This window comes from Penicillium griseofulvum (assembly GCF_001561935.1).
Source record: "Penicillium griseofulvum strain PG3 chromosome Unknown contig_10, whole genome shotgun sequence".
Taxonomy (NCBI): Eukaryota; Fungi; Ascomycota; class Eurotiomycetes; order Eurotiales; family Aspergillaceae; genus Penicillium; species Penicillium griseofulvum.
Genome location: NW_024467433.1, coordinates 442806 through 458817, shown reverse-complemented (window position 1 = coordinate 458817; position 16012 = coordinate 442806). Strand labels below are relative to the sequence as shown.

General features: G+C 47.7%; 6 protein-coding genes across 6 annotated transcripts; 2 read left to right on the top strand and 4 right to left on the bottom strand.

Moving 5' to 3' along the window:
* Positions 1 to 7: 7 nt before the first annotated feature.
* On the bottom strand, positions 8 to 1752 carry PGRI_083580 (cation diffusion facilitator family transporter; the record flags this gene model as incomplete). Its single annotated transcript, XM_040796072.1, has 4 exons — positions 8 to 1375; positions 1436 to 1522; positions 1571 to 1617; positions 1674 to 1752. 4 exons carry the CDS (start codon positions 1750 to 1752, stop codon positions 8 to 10), a joined length of 1581 nt encoding a protein of 526 aa, XP_040650610.1.
* Positions 1753 to 3986: 2234 nt separating this feature from the next.
* On the bottom strand, positions 3987 to 5069 carry PGRI_083570 (putative glycosyl hydrolase; the record flags this gene model as incomplete). The annotated part of the gene is made up of 1 exon (XM_040796071.1): positions 3987 to 5069. One exon carries the CDS (start codon positions 5067 to 5069, stop codon positions 3987 to 3989), a length of 1083 nt encoding a protein of 360 aa, XP_040650609.1.
* Positions 5070 to 5823: 754 nt separating this feature from the next.
* Positions 5824 to 7323, bottom strand: PGRI_083560 (acyl-CoA desaturase; the record flags this gene model as incomplete). Its single annotated transcript, XM_040796070.1, has 1 exon — positions 5824 to 7323. One exon carries the CDS (start codon positions 7321 to 7323, stop codon positions 5824 to 5826), a length of 1500 nt encoding a protein of 499 aa, XP_040650608.1.
* A 703-nt stretch (positions 7324 to 8026) lies between these two features.
* On the bottom strand, positions 8027 to 11374 carry PGRI_083550 (uncharacterized protein; the record flags this gene model as incomplete). The annotated part of the gene is made up of 5 exons (XM_040796069.1): positions 8027 to 9174; positions 9451 to 9608; positions 9665 to 9895; positions 10037 to 10886; positions 10945 to 11374. The coding sequence occupies 5 exons, from the start codon at positions 11372 to 11374 to the stop codon at positions 8027 to 8029; spliced, it is 2817 nt and encodes a 938-aa protein (XP_040650607.1).
* A 562-nt stretch (positions 11375 to 11936) lies between these two features.
* PGRI_083540 (putative MFS multidrug transporter) lies at positions 11937 to 13611 on the top strand (the record flags this gene model as incomplete). Its single annotated transcript, XM_040796068.1, has 3 exons — positions 11937 to 12116; positions 12171 to 12988; positions 13041 to 13611. 3 exons carry the CDS (start codon positions 11937 to 11939, stop codon positions 13609 to 13611), a joined length of 1569 nt encoding a protein of 522 aa, XP_040650606.1.
* A 404-nt stretch (positions 13612 to 14015) lies between these two features.
* PGRI_083530 (putative ab-hydrolase associated lipase) lies at positions 14016 to 15908 on the top strand (the record flags this gene model as incomplete). The annotated part of the gene is made up of 1 exon (XM_040796067.1): positions 14016 to 15908. The coding sequence occupies one exon, from the start codon at positions 14016 to 14018 to the stop codon at positions 15906 to 15908; it is 1893 nt and encodes a 630-aa protein (XP_040650605.1).
* Between the last annotated feature and the right edge of the window lie 104 nt (positions 15909 to 16012).

Sequence of the window (16012 nt, the reverse complement as noted above, 5' to 3'; positions counted from 1 at the left end):
ATTAAGTTCACTTTTTAGGACAACACTGGCCTCCTCGGGCGCAGTGCTCGTCGCACTCCAGAAGGCAAGCTTGAGGGTCACCCTCGCGAACACTGGCAGCACGGCTGGGAACGTTCTCATCGGTCTCCCGGGAGGATGAAGGCTGTCCGTTGTCTTCGGTATCACTTTCCGGTGCGAACTCGGGCTGGATAGTCGAAGAGTGGATACCGTAAGCATGGAGACAGCGTCTCACCTGTCTAGCCAGACGCATGTACCGCTCTGAGCCTTCGCCCTTGATCTCAGTGTCGACTTGAAGATGAATGGAAGCCACAATCTTGGTGTCGCTGAGTTGCCAAACGTGCAGGTGGTGTGAACCAATGACACCGGGGAGGCGCTCAATATCCTCTTTGATATGATCAATGCTCATGCCAGCAGGCACGGCCTGGAGAAGGATACGCGAGGCAGCCTTGCACAATGGAATGGCGGATGCAAGAATAATCAGTGTGATAACGAGGGAAATACCCGGGTCGACGTAAAAGCGCCACTCGTAGTCAGTCAACCAGATCACAAGCGCAGAAACGATCACACCAATGTTTCCGAGGGCGTCTCCCATCACATGGAGGAAGACACCACGCATATTGAGGTCGTGGGTGTGGCCCTTCTTCTGGTCCTTAGGCTTGGGCTGAGCGTGGTTGTGGGATTTGTGAACATCTTCGTCGCGGTGCTTGTGGACCTTGGTCGGAGCTCCATCCTCGTCGGTGTAGTTGGTAGTGCGATCGCGGTGGCTCAGAAGACCTGAACGCTCAGATGGGATCTCATCCTCGTCATGGCCATTCTCCGAATCCGAGGACTGTTCATTCCGGTATTGACTAGCCGCGATAATCCCTTGTCTCAATCTCTCTGGAAGCACGGGGATATCATCGGGGCTCACAAAGCCTGCCGAAGTACTATACCTTCTTGGGCCGCGAGTCTGGGTGTCGCGGCGTTTTCGGGGTGAGTCCGTATTGGAGTTGGTGAGGGAGTTTTGAGGCAAGCTTGCAGGTCTGCCGAAGCCAGCGGTAGCCCCCGCCATGCTCTCACTCTGGTCGGTGACCGGTGTGTAATCGTGATCATGTTCTCCTCCAGCCTCGATATCGTGATCGTGATCGTGATCGTGATCGTCGTGGTCATGGCCGTGGTCGTGGCCGCCGCCGGGTCCGTGGGAGTGGTCATGGAATAGTGCCAATCCAATGATATTAGAAGCTAGACCGAAGCAGCCAACAATGCAAACAAATCGGGGGTTTTGCACTTCCTGGGGTTCAAACAATCGCTGAGTAGCCTCCAGGAAAATCGACATGCACAGTGCGACTAGGAATACACCATTTACCAAAGCACCAAGTGTCTCCGCTCGTTGCCACTGCGTAGAGAAATCCAATTGTCAGATCATCCTTCGGGGCTGGTATGACCATCAACTTACGCCATAGGTGTAAGTGTTGGAGCTGGTCTCGCGATTTGCGACCTTCACGGCCCATAATCCGACGCATAGGGATAAGACATCATTTAACTATTCTGGTTAGTTTCAGCTGGAGAGGAACTTCGTAGATGGCGTTACCATGTGGAAGGAATCGGCGACAAGGGCAAGGGAGTGGACGGCATAACCTAGGACACCATAGTCAGCACACGGTCGCATGCGATCAGGCTGTCGAGATACGAACCAGTGATTAGTTCAAGTAGGAAAAAAGCTGTATCGATGACCAACAGGATCAAGATCCTGTTTGTTTTGGACAGCCCCATGATGGTGGCTTGAAGGGGTTGCGGTACACTCAGAGCTCCAGAGAATAAAAGATGTTGAATTGAGTAGAGTGACTGTAAAGAAAATGGAAAGAGAATGACACAGAGAGAGAGTTGGAGGGGTTGAAAGGAAAATAACGAGCAACGATCTCAGGTGGAGCTTAACAGGGCGGAATCAACTCCGGTCTGGTCCGTGGTGGCGACACTTTTACTTTGTACCTTGTCAACTTCTCTCACATTCAACTAAAATAACCCAGAAATTTACTTCAATTAGAATGAGAATTCTTTCTTTTTGTACCTTCATATTCAAAGGACCATCGGGATCCATCTCCCGGGTTTATGATCAGCCTAGTCCGAGGGGAAATCTCCCATTGGACCGGAGCTCCATTCTTTTCATTGTTGTGGCCTCCGAACCAATCTAATCTGAATCCTTCTTATTATCCAATCCCAATATAGTCTGCTCTAACCAAATGTGGGTCTCCTTTGAGCTTTGTGAAAGGACTTGAAGCTGTGATATCTGTCCGGAGTAGGGAGTAGCACGGGAATTATTATGAAACCAACTGGTTCCTGTGAGACAGATCACTGCAGCTGCACTACGGGCGTTATGGATATGCTTTAATTCCTCTCTGTCGACATTACTTATTTCCAGCTCTAGGAAACTCATTCGCTAAGCCATTAGCCTTGATATCGCAAAATTTGAAAGCCCTAACTCGTAGCTTTGTCTGGCCCAGTATCTTTAGTGCTGCCCTATGGCAATATTAAAACTTTGAATAGTGGGGGTCTAAGCGCCCATGTTGGCTAAATATTCACATGTTCACTTCATCACATCAGAACAATGTCGGTACTTTGTACTCCTCACATTGCAGCGCAGACTGTATTGAGTCCCTGCTATATTTTCTATCGCTACCTATGTGATATTGCAGGAGCAAACAAATATACCAAGATGTGATAAAGTTTGCCTTTCATGTATGTCTCTGTTACTAAACTAGTCACACAGGCTATTTAGCGCCACTAGTAGACTATGTGGACTCCAAGATTCATCACATCCATATGTACGGATATGGATGAAAGCGCTAATTGCCATTGTAGCAGCGTACTAGGTTAGGAAGCTGGCCTACTTCTTCCTGCTTTGGGTACATTCGACTCCATACCCTAGCTCGGCTGCCTACCTTGGCTAGGAAATATCTCAGCGTCCACACGTATTGCATGGGTGCTAGTACAGGCACGGGGGCTGTAGTGCAGCTCTGGATATAGGGTTGGACTGGTTATATATCAGTTTAACTAATAGTGGATAATATATTTAGAGGCGGGTCACAAAAATATATAATGCTTCCCGTTAGTGTGACTTGACAATGTATGTGTAAAAAGCAGCGAAATAGTCACCAACAGAAGCAAAATAAGCAATCTACCTTACTATTAGAGTAGTTTTATATATCAAAAAGTAAATGTAGACCAATTGTGACAACAATGGATGCCTAAGTGGGTCCAACCTCGCTTCCGCTCAAAACGCACATTTTGTCGAAGACCATCACAGCAGGCCGGCTGGCCCAATGGCAAGGCGCTTGACTACGAATCAAGAGATTGCAGGTTCGATCCCTGCGTCGGTCAATTTTTTTGGTTTTTGGATTTATTTTTCGTCTAAAATTGCTCATTGGTCGTTATATCTGGTTGTTGGAGGTGTGCAATTTTTATCGAGTGGTGTGTGTGTGGCATGAAATGCCTCAAAATTGGGTTTTTGTATCGATTAGATCAGGAGATTCAAAGAGATGGATCTATAAAAAAAAGGTATTGTGTGTGTTAAAAGGCTTATATTATAGCAAGTAAGTAGTAATTTAGTTTGAGTTGGTTATTGTCTGATATAGACAGATCGAGATCTGCCTGTAGAGGCTTATATCGTGATCAGCATAAGAGCCCCATGCACGGCTTGGACAGTGTCATAATTGGCCCAATCCCCTTATCACGAAGCGTTTAGAAGGCTCAGCCGTTGCCCTAACTTCCTTGCGGTTGTAATTGAATTCTTGCCGGGGTTTAATTCCCCAATTGCATGGAACATCGTCGGACAATCAAGGCAACCCATGATATTCCTCAGCTGTCAATGTCTGATATGGATGTAGCTTGAGTTGAGCAATATATATAGCTTCAACCTATCAGAGCCCTGTATATATCAATAATTCGTTCGTATTCAACACTGGACAATACAGCTTCCATCTATCTTATAATACAGAACCGCCATCTATCTAAACAAGTACAAGCTTCTTCCGAACCTCCAAGATCCTCTCAGTCGCAGCAGCAAACGCAGCCTCATCCAAAGACCCATCCTGCAACGCAGCAGCCAAAGCATTATAAATCTCTTCTCCCTGCGTGACATCCCTCTTAGCCGCAAGCAAAAGATCAACACCAGCCTGCGCAGCCATCAAACCCCTCGTAGCCTGATCACCAAACGGCTCCAGCGATCCCGCCTCAATAGCATCAGTAATAGTAACACCCTTGAAACCAAGTCTTCCACGCAACTCATTCTGAATGATAGTCTTGCTCAATCCGGAGGGATATGTCGGATCCAAAGCAGGATAAATAGCCCACGAAGTCATGACCATGTCCACACCTGCCGCGATAGCATCCCTATACGGCGCCATATCGACCTTGCGCAATTCTTCGACGGTCAGGTCAATAGTAACGGGCTTCATATCTGTATTCTCGCCTGCGTGTGCGGCACCAAGACCGGGGAAGTGCTTGGCAGATGCGATGATATTGGTAGATTGCTGTGCGGCGATGAATGCAGATCCGCATGTTGCGACGACGCGGGAGGAGTTGCTGAAGGAGCGTTCGGCGCTATCTGCGAAGTCTCCCGCCTCGCGATACACGTCCAATACTGGTGCTAGATTGACGTTGTTCTTGAATGCTTCGAGGGTGGTTGCGGCATCTTTGCCCATCTGTGTTGCTGCGGCCTCTGGATCGGCGGATTGGCCGATTTGCTTTGCGCTCTCTTCTGGTCCGCCGGCCAATCGACGTACTTTTCCGCCTTCTTGGTCGGTCATGATGAATAATGGACTGCCTGAATAGTACGGACTTTGTTTGTAGATTTCCTGGAGGTTGTCGACTGTGGCTACGAGGTTGTCGTCGACATTTTCGCCAAAAAGGATGATACCGCCGACTTTGCCTTCCTTGATCAACCCGAGGAGATGGGCTGGCGGCTCAACGCCGGCGTAAGAAAAAATGACATGGTGGCCGATTTGCGCTTGAAGATCGCTTGGTGAAGCAGCCAAAGCTGAAGGCGCAAGAGCGAGGAAGAAAGGAAGTAGAAATTGTGTGGAGAACTTCATTTTGATTATAGGCTGTTTAAACTGTTTAATTTGCGGCTATCATTGCCTATATAGCTCCCCTCGCAGTTTATGAACACATTGAGAACTGACATTTTACCTTGAGATTGTCCAGATTGTTCCTGGATCTGTGAGGAAATTGTTGAGGTCGTGAGGGGTGTTACATTGATCAAATTGATCGTCACTGAAGATTCCTATAAAGGCAACTATCGGCATGAGGTTACTATCTGACATCGGAGATATCCTCGGCATTTGTGGCATTTAAATTGATTGTTACATGTCACCTTCTTCATCAAGGAGAGAAATGTGGCTTGTTGGGGATTTCTGTGTAGAATGACCACCTAAATCGTATGTTGTAGGTAGCCATAAATTATGGAGTAACTCTTTCGGCCGATATAGCAAGAAAAACAAGGAAGGGGAAAAGGTCATAAGCGGTTGAATGAGTAGCATTTGAGTATCTGGTATTCCATTTTAATTCTTTCAATCAGTGCGGTTTCTTTGTCGAATAAAAAATCCTGGCAACGTTACAAGCTTTCAACATGTGCCCAGGTGGGAAGATCTTATTCGAGTAATCACTTTATCTGGCCCCGGAGCACCGGCGGTTTGCCGATATAGAGGCTAGACAGATTTACTATTGGCCAATTTCTTTTCAATTATTTAATGATACATACATCAAATTTCCCTTATATTACGCATAGTCCCTTTCTTCCTTGGAAGGGTTCTAGAACCTATATGTCTCGAAAGCGCAAAACAGCAATCAATGGCTGTGGTGACCCTCAATCAAATCCTTCGCAGCAACTTTCCTACATTCCTCCATCACTCTCAATTGTCCAGCGACTTCGCCTAGTCTGCTAATGACTTCTTTGTTCCCACGCGTAAAAGTAAAGATCACGTAAGGGATTCCGACATCGTCGCAAAACTCCTTGACATACTTTTGCGCCCGGCGCAGGTTATGTCTCGGGAGGCGAGGGAATAAATGGTGCACGACTTGGAAATTGAGACCGCCATGTATGAAGTCTAACCAAGGCGGGCAATCCACGTCCATAGTCGTACGCACCATCTTCTGAGCAAATGACTCGTGAAGACCCCCATCGACGGTCGACATGGCAAAGTGGCTCAGCGTGAGTTGGACGTGCAACGGGGCAGTGACCATATGCGAGATGAATAGGAAAGCGATGCGAGAGGACCACGTCGGGACCGAGAGGTATAGCGTTCGGTAGCCGTACCAGTACCAGAAAAACACCTGGCCGGTCATTTCGAGGTAGCGATGCCACCATGCTGAGCCTTTACGAGGTGCTTGCTTTGGATCTAGTAGATATATCCATGCTAGACGGTATAGGTTGAAACGACCCATTAGAAGTATGGGATAGTAGAGGTAATGTTGGTGTTTGATAAACCACCGTGAGGCAGCGTCAAAAGGCATGTCGCGGTCGTAGTAGGTCGAGCGCAGGGAGGCAAAGAACCGAGAAGATATGGCGAAAAATGGCATATGCTGAATATCTGGATCGTGCTCGGGCGAGTTGGTTGTTATATGATGGACGTTGTGATTCCGTTTCCACCAACCCACGGAAAGACCACCAATGAAATCTGCAACAAAAATCCCAATACAACTGTCCGTGTGGAACCCATGTGTTATGCTTAGATGCCCGGCATCGTGAACGAGGAATGAAAGCAAGTGCCAGAGTAACCCAAGAAAAAGGCTTGAAAGAAAATAATAAGAATAGTGAAGACATGTCAAGAAGAGAGCAAAAAGGGTCAAGTATCGGATAAATTCAACAGCATAGGAGCTATATGGGCATTGGTAGAGTCCTTCGGATTGCAGTTTCTCATCGAGCTGGCGGTATTTTGAGATGACCTCGTCTTGCGACATTTGATCAAGACGAGGATAGTTTGAAAGGTCTGATGATATCGCGTGAGCTTTTGATGCTTCCGCAGATTTGAACTGCTCCAGTTCAGACTCGGTCGATGAAGCTTGAGAAATAGGCGTATGATTGCCTACATTCCTCAGACGAAGTTCGTCTCCTGTCTCTTCAGCATCGGAGACGAGCGATTGCGGTGTCAATTGTCCAGATGGGCTGAAATCATCAGCTTCGTCGTTATCCTTCGATACCATAGTTCTGAATATTCCTCCCTGTATGGGAGGCAAGAAATTCTCCCATTTTCCATGTACCTTTCCTATCGCATACTTCTGCATATGTCTCTGTGCTTCCTCTGAGTGCAATGCTTTGATTTCGTCCGTCGCGTCCCGACCGACCATGTGCAATATTGATTTATCACCGCCTGGATGATATGGTATCCACGCGTCGACCTTCAGTACCAGATCACCAAATATGACTATTTTCCGGCCATCCGCTATCAATCCCTCAATTTCCCTCCTAGACCACAGTCGACTTGTACGTGACATGGCTGGCATATCCCAATGGTGTAGTGGTGCGGCTGGAGCTCTGCTTCAAGTCCCGGACAGATGATGGATACTCGGCATCAGATCAAAAAGGAAGTTATGCTGCTTCCTTAGAGGTGTCAGTCTTGAAACAGATCAGGCAACTGCCATTTACAGTCACGTGTCTACAATATGGTCACCCTGGGAAACGGCCCCATGTGGAGTTCAGCCGTTTAGCCCCAAAATGGTAGATAGAATGGGGCTCATTGAATACCTATGTTGTGCATGTAGGTATCACCTACCATCTCGCACGTTCAAGGGCGGTCTGACATATTTATAGCGATGTAACCCCTAAAGATATACATCAATATGAAAGTTATTTAGTCATTTCACTCATATCTAGGCAGTGTGGACTAGTATTACTTAGAATTCAGATCACCAGAATATTTCTATTGACACTACAGAATGTCACCGAGAAGATTTGAGAGCGCCTGCAACGCGAAATCGGTGGATGTAGTCGAGCAATGACCAATCGTGGAAAAAGTTGCAATTGGTGAGGAAGACAGCGGCCACTTCCGCTTTATTCAGAAACCTTGTCTCTTCTTCTCTCGTATTGTTCGCGGATCCAATCAATCTCTATATTGACGTTACAATCCACGCCTTCAGAGGAAGGAATTCTATGAATAAAACATTGGCAAGACGGATGAGGGCCCTTGAATCTCAACCGAGTGCCAAGTTTGGGAAACATTCCATCCGTCAGATGCTCATTCCCGATCGTGCGACGAAACCCCGGGGCCAAGGATTCGATATATGTTTCGAGTGCCTGTGCATCTGGGTCTCGCTTTGCTTTTTGCATCTTTTGCGGATTGAAATTGGGATTTGCGAAGAGATCGGAATAGAAGTTCAACATTCGCCACCGCTCCCATGTATTAACTGATAGAAAACCGTAGTCGGCCTCAGATTCCTTGCAGAGCAAAGGCTCATTTTTTGAATGGAAGTTGCATCGGGCGTTCTTGCATGCACAGCTTGGACACCCGGCGAGACCGTGTGAAACTTCTGACATGAGGCGGTAGATGCCGATTGTTTCAGGGGATGGTTGATGGGGGAAGATTCCTTCGGAAACGAGAGATGATATGGAGATACCTTTAGTCGTCATGAGATCAATTAACGTGTCGGACATCCATGCTGTTGCTATTTCATCGAGAGATGCATGGGTGGCGAGCTGGATGTAAGCCTTTGCAAGGAGTTGCTTCTGCGCCGTCTTTGTGCAATAGCAGAATCCGAATCTGATCCACTCTGGATCACCAACATTGGGAATGTTGTTGATGTCTCGGAGAAGGATCTTGTACAAAAATATAACAACACATTCTGGTCCAGAGAGAACATCGTCATAATTAATGGAGAACATCTTCCCCAGCTCTTGTATGGCCCACATCTGGTAACGGTACTCTCCACCATGATTAGGGATATCGAAGGAGCCTGATTGATATAAATCGAGGAACCACGGGAAGCAACCGCATTCTTCGGCGTTATTCTGTGCCGCTTGACACTGGATCCAATGCTCAATGAGTCTACCTAGAGCATGGTTCTCGGAAAAATATTGAAGCCTCTTTGACGAAAAACTGCTGGTCAGACTGTTGTATATGCAGAAGAGATTGACGATGTCGCTTTCCTGAATGCAGACATTGAAACCGAAAGTCTTGCAGAGATGATCGTCTCGAAAGAGGGCTGTTAGAAAATGAGTTCGGGGGACCAAGTCGTTCATCACAGTAAGCCATCGCCTGGTCAGGAGCTTTAAATAATCCACATCGTTGGGTCGATCCTTGACACAGCAGACAAAAACATGTCTGAACCAGTCTTTTGATTGACATCTCCTCGAGCAATAATTCATCCGACAAGCCGAACAACGAAATTCACTTGATTGACCACACGACTTGCATTTGCGTGAATGGGAAACGCGCCTTGGAGGCATTTTGTCCGGAGATTCAAGCTTGAACATGGAACGAATATCCAGATCCTTAAGCCGTTCGGCTTCTCTGAGTGTCACCTCTGTTAATTGACGACCAACGCGGGCTCCTGTGACCAATGCGTATCCTGGCCTATCATGAACTGGCGTAATAAGCAATCCGTTATTGAACGCTGTGGGCATCATCATCATACGTCTATGAGAAAATCAGCAAACAATGTGTTATATGTAGTCTCTGACCGTTTGACATACTGGAAGCCTCGATAAGACGAATTATAGTATTCCGGCTTCCGCTGCCATATTGCTCCTGTGGAGGAAAGTGCATGCGAGGACTGTGCCTTGAGCTCAAGGCGTTTTCCTCGCGGTTCGTCGAACAAAGTCTGGAGGGAAACCTTCAGTTCCATGAGTAAACGCTCCATGGCCAGATGGAGTTGTGTCGATAAGCTTCCTTTATTTGTTGCGGAGGGCATAGGCACGTTCCATCTATATAGCAATGTCTCATGTGTACCTCGTACCCCGAAATGTTCGTGAGCACGAACGAGTACATGACATAGCCAACAACAGCGCCTACTACATCCAATGTATTTGTGCGACTGGTCTCTATCGTCCGGCGACATTGAGTACTCAAAATAAGCCAGGAGTTGAGTTTCTGCGTGGTGAAATTCTTTATCTCGTTTTGATTTGCGCATCTCGGTGAACCGCGCCGCATTTTGAGCAAGATAATATGTCCAGCTAGGGTGAAAAGTGAGACCTAAAGCTTGGATGACATCTAGGATATTTGCGCATTGATCTTCTGCTGCTGCTTGTCGCTGTTTTTTCTTACGCCGGCGTTGGCTTCTGTGCTGACCTTGATTTCCGCTGGGCGGAACAGACACTATCTCGATAGACCGAAAGGATTTACAGACCTTCGCAATCTCGACGTAGATATATGCAGCATAGCAGACCCTGGCCAGAAACAGCAAAGTGTCTTTGTCTTTCTGCCTTCTTAGGGCTGCTTTCAGCATGAATCGAGCACGGGGCTCTCTCCAGAGAACAAACATTTGACTCATAACTTTCTTTAGAAGACTTGTCTGGTCATCTCGTGTAGTATCAAGTTGACAGAGGCGGTGAATATTCTCGAAAAGCTCGGAAACACTGCCTTGGATCTCGCATACTGTCTCACCAGTGCAAGTAGTGTTTGAGTTTACGTTGGTCAACTCTTCCGCAAGCACAGAACGTTTTGCTCGCACGGAATAGTCTAGCGGTATAGTAAACAAAAACTTATTGTCGTCCTCCCACTCCTTGATCCGCAAAGATGGAATAGTTGAAACTCGCTCTTCTAATAGAAGGGTTTTGGGTACACTCTTGACCAAGCCTGGGTTTATTTGAGATCGAAAACCCCGCCTCAGCGACTCAAGATAAGTTGTGATTCGTGGCCATTGATGATCTGCAACGAGGTTGAACATGGCAAAGCTATCGTCATCTGAGGCATGCTCTGACTAGATTTCAGTAACAAGCGTATGCTGAAATATATCATGGAACCTGGAACGAACCCTTGCCCGCGATACTTTCCATACGTAACTTCCACCTAGCTAGAAAGTCATCATCTTCTTTATCAAGCCCTTCATTCTTTGCGCAAAAGATTTTAGCACGCTCTTCGTCTTCGTAGCAGACCATCATAACTGCGGAAACATGTTTTGCATCCTTCGATGATTTGGCCTTGGCATCGGTTTTGAAGCGAGCTAATGTTTCGGCCAGTCGGTCGAGGAATTGATTCTTCAGTTCAACGCGGTATTGTTCATGTTCTGAATCGGTGCCTAACACAGTTGGATCTTCAGGATCATCTAATTCGTCATCGGATTGGGATGACTCTGTATCGATCTCTCTTGCTTCTGTCTCTATTGATTCTTCAAGGCCCGGTGGTCGGTCGGAGATCAATGCCAAAAGGCATATTGCATTATCCAGGTTCTGATGCATTGACATTGGTATACTACAAGATAGGTAAAGAATAGTACTCCGTATAGCTCGAGCAAATGCATTCAGCGGTGTGGAGAAGTGTCAAAACCCAGAGATCAGCAAATCTAGCTAAAAAGCGGGGTTGAATATTTGACGTGGCTGGGCAGCGATATATTGAAGCCCAAGTTCGGAGAATATATATAAATGTGCATATAATACGTTTCTATGCACTGTGAAGTTGTCAAGGAATCCCCTGAGATGAGAATCTCCGAATTCGTCGGCCCCACTCCTGACAACTTCCCAAAAAGGAAGTTAAAAATCAAAAGTCTTGGCGAAATTGAACAACCGGAAATCCGTTCTCACCCGCAAATCATCGTGCTTCCTCGTGTACAAAGTTCCAGTAGTTTTCTAGAAACGGGCATTATCCATCAGATATCTTGATGGGTCTGTTGAGCTGTGGTTGAGGCGTTGCTTAGAAATGGCCACCCATTCCCGAAGTCATCGTTATAAAAGTCTTTGCAACACCACGGATACAATGGCTCAGTAGCTTGTAATCTCACACAAAAATACACGCTTCTGATAAAGCATCATGGGCACACCAGACGCTCTTGGCCCGAGCAATGAGGCCTCGTCTGACACAGAGCAGACCAGGATCAATCAAGAAGCTGCCGACTTGGAAAGATTAGGAAGAGAACGCCCAAAGTGCTTCAAAGGCCCTTGGTCGGAAATCTCTTTCTGTCTCTCGATTTTCATGTCCCAAATTCTTGCAGTACGCCGTCGATGATGATCTCACCCCAGGAGGCAAATTCTGACTTTTTACTAGGAATACTACATCTCAGGCTCAAATGTCCTCCTTCCAACGCTCGTTAAAGAACTTGACCTCCCCGAAGCCTCGGCGATATGGCCGTCTACCGCATTATCGCTGGTCGTGACCTCCACACTCCTCATCTTCGGCAGATTAACCGACATGTTTGGGGGATATATAATTTACAGCGCTGGAGCTATCTGGCTCACCATATCATCTATCCTATGTGGTGTCTCCCAAACATGGCTGATGTTGATTATTTGCCGAGCATTGCAGGGCTTTGCTCTGGCTGCTTTTCTTCCATCGGGAATTATGGTCCTTGGAAGCACCTACAGACCGGGACCGAGGAAGAATATGGTCTTTAGTATCTATGGCGCATGTGCGGCGTTGGGATTCTTTGTGGGCATTTTCTTCTCTGGGCTTGCGGGTGAATATCTCACTTGGAGGTGGTACTTCTTCATTGGAGCAATCCTCTCCGCCATCACATCGGCTCTGGCGCTCTTCTCCATTCCACGCGATTATGCCGAGAAGAGAAAATTGGGCATCCGGATGGATTGGCCTGGTGCGTGTCTTTCTATACCGGCCGCTGTATTCTTTGTGTTTGCCATTGCGGACAGTTCCTATGCCACACAAGGATGGAGAACGCCATATATCCCTCTGTTCTTAGTTCTTGGACTCATTCTCATGGGAATCATGGTTTATGTGGAAGGATGGGTTGTGACAAACCCGCTACTACCTGGTGACGTATTTCGAGTCAAGTTTATGCTGCCTTTGGTCATTGCTTTGCTATTCCTTTACGGTACATTGGGCATATTTCTACTATATGCCGTTCTTTAGTGAGTCATGCCCCAGTGTCCTTGCTCGGATTAATACTAACAACATCACTAGCATGTCTGAAATAATGGGTGCTTCGCCAATGCAAATCGTGGCATGGACTGCGCCTATGGGAGTTGGTGGACTTATTCTCTCAGTCGGTGGAGGAATGATCTTCCACAGAGTCCCAGGAACGATATTGATGCTGATATCATGTCTTGGATACGTGGGCTCTGGATTGTTTTTCGCCGTTATCCCTATTGGCGGAAATTACTGGGCTTTCGTATTCCCGGCGATGATATGCGGCACAGTCGGCATCGACATTAGTTTCAATCTCGCCAATGTCTTCATCACGACAAACCTACCCAAAGCTAGGCAAGGCCTAGCGGGTGCTTTGATTAACTGCACTCTGCACATGGGAATTGCCGTTATGCTTGGTTTCGCGGATATTGTTCACACCCAGACATCCGACTTGGGTACTAAGGATAGCTACAAGGCTGTCTTTTGGTACCAAACTGGACTAGCGATACTGGGATTCCTTATTGTCGTATTCTTTGTGCGAATTAGAGAGGCGAAGAGTGAATTTACGCTTGATGAGAGAGCAGCAATGGCAGCAGAAGGAAATGAGAGAAGTGGCGAGGTCTGAGGTGTTTGATACCCCTTACGTTTGCAATTTTTGGAGATATTATTCACAGTTAATAGAACTTAGGATAAGATCCTCCTTGTCTTTGAATTTGTGTAAACTGCAATAGATACAGAAAGGACTGTGTCATCTGCTAGTAGTAACATCCATAGTGATATGCCTCGCCACGCTACTGCCACACATGGGCGCGCCTCTGATTGGCTGATGCGATCCACAATCACATGTCTTCCCCTGTATGATCACGTGCCAGGACTCGGCCCACAGCCTTGGCATGCATGGCCCTGGCAATCCACAGTGATACTTGATGACACTTTGGTAGTCCGGGGTCTACTCGTCATCCCCAGAGTCTCGAAGTAGAGATCAAAATGTGCTTTTTGGAATCCGGATGACGAGTATAATACATGACAATGCCGGTCACAACCATTCCGCTCGAACCTCTCATATCGACCGCACGTGCGGAGTCGAGTCACGCCGGCGCAGCCATGCGAGACGTCCAATCCGACCGAATACAGCCCGAGAAGAAAGGAGCCGTGGTGATGGAGGTCAGCGAGGGCAAGATTATGTCGGCTATGGACTCCGCTAGGACATCGTGTAGAGAAAAACAACCCTCCGGCCTTCGTTTCCTGGCTACAGAACACCCTCTTTTCCCACCCATGCCGTCGTATGGTCCGCCGTCTGTATTTGGGAGGATCCACCACTATATGTTCATCGTCAGCTCGTTCTTTCTGTCACTATGCTTTCTGACGGCTATATTTGTCGGGGCTCTGTTCCGCAACGTCGGGGTCGCAATGTCGGAAGCTCGTATGCGATGCAGTGGCCAGAATCCAGATACCAGGAGGGCGTTCTACACAGAGGAATTGGCGCGCAGGAAGGCCAGGGCTGACGCCGATCGGAGGTGGGCACTGCGCCAACAGAAGAGGGATATGGACGAGGAACGGGGACCCGAAGAATGTCAAGAATGCCCGTCGTTGGAAGGAGGCAAGGATCCTTTGATTGCTGACGTTGCATACTATGCCCGCCGAGTTGGCCTTGACGTGGAAACATTTCGGGTCCAGACGGAGGACGGGTTCATTATCACCCTGTGGCACGTGTACAATCCCCAGGAGTACGAGGCATTATCACCAGAAGAGCGGCGCGAGCGTGGACCTGATGTTTTCACTAAGCCAAGAACGCCAAATACCTCACATCCACAATCTAACCGTCGATATCCTGTTCTTATGGTCCATGGACTGCTGCAAAATGCTGGTGCATTCTGTACCAACGACGAGGATAGTCTGGCGTTTTATCTCTGCAAGTCTGGGTATGATGTTTGGTTAGGGAATAACCGTTGTGGACCACATCCAGAGCACATCACCTTGTCGACCGATGACCCGCGTATGTGGTCTTGGGATATTCGACATCTTGGAACGCTGGACCTTGCAGCACTCACTTCGCGTGTGCTCTACGAGACTGGGTTCGAGAAATTGGGTCTCGTGTGTCACTCCCAAGGAACCACGCAGACTTTCGTTGCTCTAGCTAAGGAGCACCGTCCTGAGCTGGGTGAATACATCTCGGTTTTCTGCGCGCTTGCGCCAGCTGCATATGCCGGCCCACTTGTGAACAGGCCATATTTCCGTTTCATCACCCTTCTCCCTCCGGCGATGTTCCGACTAGTCTTTGGAATCCACTCTTTTATTCCTTTCATGATGACCGCTCAGCGTCACCTCCCGTCTAGGATATATGGAACCCTAGCATATTGGGTATTCTCCTTTTTGTTTGACTGGTCAGACACGCGCTGGGAGCGTGATCTGCGCCACCGAATGTTCCAGTTCGCCCCTGTATATGTTAGTGCTGAGTTGATGCGCTGGTGGCTGGGAGGCGAAAGCTTCGCAAAGCATCGATGCATTTTGTCCACAGCCAGCGAAATCCTCCTTGAGGCAAGCGCGAACCCGTATATGCGAGACCCGGTCTCTGAGCATGGTGATGATCCCCAGGACGCATGTTTGGGAACTCCTGTCCCGGGACCCTGGTATGGCCCGAGAACACCCCCGTTTGCATTTTGGATTGGAGGCTGTGATGCTCTTGTTGATGGTCGTCGACTTTTGAATCGCTTCCAGAGCGGCCGTGAGCCTCATGTGAATCTCGTTCATTCAAAGGTCATCGAAGAATATGAGCATCTTGATGTCCTTTGGGCGATGGATGCCATCGAGCAGGTTGGCAAGGAAGTCAACCAGGTCATTTGGACGAGTATGCCTGATGATGCACGTCGGATATGTCGTGCTCCTCGTGGTGTGAACCTAGACATGGTAGACACTCGTTAGATTATACTTAGGTACTCTGTACTCTTATATATTATACCTGTACATAAACAAGTCTTTCAGCCAACACCATTCATATTCTGTCCATGTGACCATGCTACTCCCGA